The sequence below is a fragment of the Olea europaea genome, unplaced genomic scaffold (genome assembly GCF_002742605.1).
Source record: "Olea europaea var. sylvestris unplaced genomic scaffold, O_europaea_v1 scaffold1838, whole genome shotgun sequence".
Classification (NCBI taxonomy): Eukaryota; Viridiplantae; Streptophyta; class Magnoliopsida; order Lamiales; family Oleaceae; genus Olea; species Olea europaea.
The window spans coordinates 174,770-180,740 of NW_019236150.1; the positions used below are offsets into that span (position 1 = coordinate 174,770).

Consider the following 5,971-nt stretch of genomic DNA (forward strand, 5'->3'; position numbering starts at 1 on the left):
GAAATTTCATTTTGGATGAAAAAATCGTTTCATAATCTGCAAAATGCCCTAATTTATTTTTCAATTAAATAGGCAATATATATTAACAAAATCTCAATATTCAGTTTATAATTAAAGTTAATTAAACAAGCAGTAAAATATTAACAAGATTGACATTATTTAAGTGCTTATATCAATTTTATGTGCTTGTATGATTTCATTTTTTCGCAATCAATTTTTTGTGAGCGAAAAGTGAAACCTTTTATTAATTAAATAAGTCTTGTTGAAAAATTCTTTATGACACTAAGGCCAATTTTCCTATAAATTTATCTATCATTAATAGACAAAACTGATTAGAAGGGAAAAAAGAGACGAAAAAAAATCAAGAAGAGAGACAAAGCACTGGTTAAAATGTTTCTACTTGCATTAAACCAGTAAAGTAGAACATATATTATCTTATTACATTATGTGCTAAAAATCAATAAGTGACATGATGGTAAAGTGGCAAATATGTTTAAGGAATGTAGTAGGTTTGAATCACCTTCCTTGCATTTGTTTTGGTAAAAATTGTTGAAATACAAAAATTATAAAAAATATTGCTCTTGAAGAATTTTGAACACAGGACCTCTAATTCAATAGTGGAAAGGCTAACCAGCTGAACTATGAGAGATTTTTGTTGTTAATGTGAATTATTAAATATATAATCTAAAAATTCTATCTATTATCAGCAAAAAAAATTCTCCCTGACGAATCCAACTAGGACGGCCACCACCTAGATCTGCCACTGGCTAGCCTACTCGGTAATAGGTCCAGTACATCCCAGTAGCGCCATGAACCTATCTACCTTAAAACCTAACCGTGTCGACCAGCACAACCTGGTTTACACTTCTGCTCCAAGATTTTATATGAAAAGTGAGCAATAAAATTCAAAACCAGTAAAAATTCGGAAAGTTGAGGTAGATCATTCCTGCTGGGACCATGAAGTGTAGTTCAGAATGCTGAAATTAGCTAAGTGATAACAAAATTTTAAAAAAATTAAAATATCCAGAACTAACAAGATTACAGTTATGAAGAGATAGTTAAAATGAATACTATTCTAAGATCAACGTACCATAACTGTTTGCTGTTGATCTTGATTGCCTGAATACCTCAATGATGATTGAGAGATTCCAGCTTGACAGCATCAGCACAAAATTTTCAGCTCATGAATCATTTCACCCCAGATGAGTTCAATGAGTCCCATTCCATGCTAAACATGTACCCTGCACTTGGATCGTGTTTCGCTCGAGTGGGAACTTCAGGTCTCCTGGCATGCAAAGCGAGCACCTCCTGTACATAAAAAGTGCAAATACGGGGAGAAAAATGATTATACCAGTGACAAAATTTACTACCAACAAGATTGTTGTTGCCCATTATTACATTGATCTACCCGAGAATGCAATAAACATAGTTCTATCTGATACATGTGAAAACATAATTGGAAATAGAAAATTTTCTTGATTAAATAACTGAATTCCCCGAGATGTGTACAGCTAATTACTTAACTCAAATGAAATTAAATATAAGCTACAATATGTCAAACATTATGACAAGCAAAGACTAAGATCATCCGGTGAATATAGCAATATAAGCAAGTGTAATCTGAAACTACACTAAATAGAATGTGAGGTAACACTAATCCTCAAGAATTACTAATTCTAGATTGAGCAAGCAAGTACTGCTAACTAATGGGAATCAAGCAATCCAAACTAGTCCCAATACATAGGTGGCATCTTGCATGAGTTATCTACCATGCACATGAACGAGAAGCGTTGATGGGAAAACCTCCAACAAGGACAGGATAAATCAAAGGGTATATTCACTGCTGCTGACTCGGTCGAGCAGGTGCACTAACATACCCAACTTGGCCATAGTTAGGCCCACTTGATTGTTGCCCAAAATTATCAGAGCCCTGTATAGGATCAGATTGCCATCCCAAGTTTTCATATCCTAGATTACCACTAGCATCATAACCGCCAGCCCATAGTCAACATAAGCTCCATCATTTCCGCCATATCCACCCTAACCATAACTCTGATTTACATATCCAGAAGCTCCACTAGGAGATTGAACAGTAGCGATTCCCCCTCTACCCAGGCCACCGCTCCCCCATTGAGAACTTCCAAGGCTCATATTCCCATATCCAGAGGGAGCCTGTGAACCCCAAGAACTTCGGGAAGTATTTACTGGAGCACCACCATAGCCAGCATTAGGATTTCTATAACCCGAGGCTGAAGGAGCACCATATACAGAATTCCCACCTCCATAATTTCCATAGCCACCATAAGCCATGCCATTAGTGGCAGGACCATATCCATAACCAGGATCACTGTAACTGGATAGACCATATGGTGGGTAACGACCCCCAGCATTTTGAGACTTCATGTACCTGTTGGAATCCATTCGACCATCATAGGAGCTTGAATTGCCAGCAGGAGGACCGTATCCCTGATAACTGCCACGCCGGCCAGTTCCACCACCAATGGAACGGCCAATGCCACCTGGGTTGGCATCTTTAGGAAGAGCAGGCTTCACTTCCACTTGCTTACCATTTAAATCATAAAATGTCTTGTGTAAAACACTATCAACTGCATCCTCAGAATCAAATGAAATAAACCCAAATCCACGAGGTCGGTTGGTCTGCTGATCATAAATTATTGCAACGTTAGTTACGGTTCCATAAGCTTCAAAATAATGACGGAATCCTTCTTCCTCAATATTTGAGGGCAACCCCCCAACAAATATTTTCTTTGTCCTAGTACTCTCACCACTTCCGAAACTTCTAGAAGCACTGAAAATTCCATCTTTTGAACTTTGCTGTTCATCTCTTGATAAAGCTCTCTTTGCCTCAACCTATCGAGAGAGAGAGAGAGAGAGAGGGGGGGGGGGGAATTGGTTATGCAGAAGAAAGATAATACAGCAAACATAATAGAAACAGTAAATATCCGTCCATATTTCTGTTACACCAAGTTAACCAAAATTGAAGTAAAATCTTACAGACCTTTCAAGTGAATATCTTAAATTGATACCAAAACAAAACCATAAAACAACTTCAACCCCAAATTTAACAAATAATCATACATATAATATACAAAATACGATTAACATGGGATGCTCATAAAATGAGAGTAATAGTCTATTCACATGAAACGGCATAAAGAACTGCCATAAACAAAATCAAGAAAAGTATCAGCCTAGGGTGAAATCTAGTAATCAAGAATGCTATCCATTTATATACAGCTTACATAAACCATCATGAACCAGCAAAAACCACGAATACTACAACCATCTACAAACAACGATAAAGAAAAAAGACATACATACCAAAAACCAAGACCCAAATTACAGACACACACACACACACACGTGTTAAGTACACACATACACAGAGACTGGAATATGCCTTCAAACACAACTGACCACACGAAACGAACAAGTCATCACCATTTATACAAAAATGTATAGATTTAAAGGCCCCAGTAAATAATAATCAAATATAAAGTCTCCATCAAGACTAAAATAAAATCCCAGAAGTACAATCCTAGCCTTTCAATTGAATCAATAGTTCCACCATCCAGCATTAAGGAATAGATTGAAAAATATTTAAATCCTTGTCTTTTCATATATTTATTGCATGACATGATTATATGATCACTTGTAATCGATTAACATCACCGAAATGGAAAAATTGAGAACCCTAATTAAGGAAAATGCACTAGGGCTAGACAAAACTTTCGAACCAAACTCGACCCGAACTAAATCGAAACGAGTGGTTCTTCGTAAATTAAATACCCGAATGGAGATCAGAATCTAGAACTGAGAGGTTTCATTCGATTCTTGATTTTAGATCAAAAACCGAATAAAAATCAAACCTCCTTAATTTTTTTAATGTTTTTATATTAAACAAGTCAAATTATTTTAATTTTTTTCTGTTTGATTTGCCAACCTATTAATTGATCTCAAAAATATCATTTTCTTGCTTTATTTATGAACTAATTAATTGAGCCCAAAATATCATTTTCCTTGTTTTAGCCCAAAAACAACTTTGTAACTATCCACTTTTTGATCAAGGTAATCCGTATACATTGATGAATAGATCTTATTAGAAAACTTGTTATTTGTATATTTTTAAATTGAGCTATGTAATCATGTAAGTGTTAATACATATCGTGTACGAGCTAATATTGAACATGTCATTAATTGGATTAATGTAATGTTGTTGTAAATGTTAAAAAATTAATTATTGTATGGAGCCTCTCCTGCAGATGCATTGCCATTTGGACCACTTCCTGAATGAGCACCGATAGCCCCATAGTCAACATAAGCTCCGTCATTTCCGCCATATCCATCATAACCATAACTCTGATTTACATATCCAGAAGCTCCACTAGGAGATTGAACAGTAGCGATTCCCCCTCTACCCAGGCCACCGCTCCCCCATTGAGAACTTCCAAGGCTCATATTCCCATATCCAGAGGGAGCCTGTGAACCCCAAGAACTTCGGGAAGTATTTACTGGAGCACCACCATAGCCAGCATTAGGATTTCTATAACCCGAGGCTGAAGGAGCACCATATACAGAATTCCCACCTCCATAATTTCCATAGCCACCATAAGCCATGCCATTAGTGGCAGGACCATATCCATAACCAGGAGCACTGTAACCTGATAGACCATATGGTGGGTAACGACCCCCAGCATTTTGAGACTGCATGTACCTGTTGGAATCCATTCGACCATCATAGGAGCTTGAATTGCCAGCAGGAGGACCGTATCCCTGATAACTGCCACGCCGGCCAGTTCCACCACCAATGGAACGGCCAATGCCACCTGGGTTGGCATCTTTAGGAAGAGCAGGCTTCACTTCCACTTGCTTACCATTTAAATCATAAAATGTCTTGTGTAAAACACTATCAACTGCATCCTCAGAATCAAATGAAATAAACCCAAATCCACGAGGTCGGTTGGTCTGCTGATCATAAATTATTGCAACGTTAGTTACGGTTCCATAAGCTTCAAAATAATGACGGAATCCTTCTTCCTCAATATTTGAGGGCAACCCCCCAACAAATATTTTCTTTGTCCTAGTACTCTCACCACTTCCGAAACTTCTAGAAGCACTGAAAATTCCATCTTTTGAACTTTGCTGTTCATCTCTTGATAAAGCTCTCTTTGCCTCAACCTATCGAGAGAGAGAGAGAGAGAGAGGGGGGGGGGGGAATTGGTTATGCAGAAGAAAGATAATACAGCAAACATAATAGAAACAGTAAATATCCGTCCATATTTCTGTTACACCAAGTTAACCAAAATTGAAGTAAAATCTTACAGACCTTTCAAGTGAATATCTTAAATTGATACCAAAACAAAACCATAAAACAACTTCAACACCAAATTTAACAAATAATCATACATAAAATATAAAAAATACTATTGACATGGGATGCTCATAAAATGAGAGTAATAGTCTATTCACATGAAACGGCATAAAGAACTGCCATAAACAAAATCAAGAAAAGTATCAGCCTAGGGTGAAATCTAGTAATCAAGAATGCTATCCTTTTATATACAGCTTACATAAACCATCATGAACCAGCAAAAACCACGAATACTACAACCATCTACAAACAACGATAAAGAAAAAAGACATACATACCAAAAACCAAGACCCAAATTACACACACACACACGTGTTAAGTACACACATACACAGAGACTGGAATATACCTTCAAACACAACTGACCACACGAAACGAACAAGTCATCACCATTTATACAAAAATGCATAGATTTAAATGCCCCAGTAAATAATAATCAAATATAAAGTCTCCATCAAGACTAAAATAACATCCCAAAAGTACAATCCTAGCCTTCCAATTGAATCAATAGTTCCACCATCCAGCATTAAGGAATAGATTGAAAAATATTTAAATCCTTGTCTTTTCATATATTTATTG

The 5,971-nt window shown here is 36.6% G+C and overlaps 1 protein-coding gene and 2 pseudogenes across 1 annotated transcript; all 3 read right to left on the reverse strand.

The window, feature by feature from the left end:
* The window catches only part of LOC111378598, a 10,947-nt pseudogene extending 9,555 nt beyond the window's left edge, over window positions 1-1,392 (reverse strand).
* A 9-nt stretch (window positions 1,393-1,401) lies between these two features.
* LOC111378599 lies at window positions 1,402-3,465 on the reverse strand (annotated as a pseudogene).
* Window positions 3,466-4,254: 789 nt separating this feature from the next.
* On the reverse strand, window positions 4,255-5,753 carry LOC111378600 (heterogeneous nuclear ribonucleoprotein 1-like; the record flags this gene model as incomplete). The annotated part of the gene is made up of 4 exons (XM_023001830.1): window positions 4,255-5,199; window positions 5,265-5,303; window positions 5,592-5,635; window positions 5,724-5,753. Coding segments are annotated over 4 exons (1,058 nt in total), but the record flags the coding sequence as incomplete, so codon positions are not given.
* Between the last annotated feature and the right edge of the window lie 218 nt (window positions 5,754-5,971).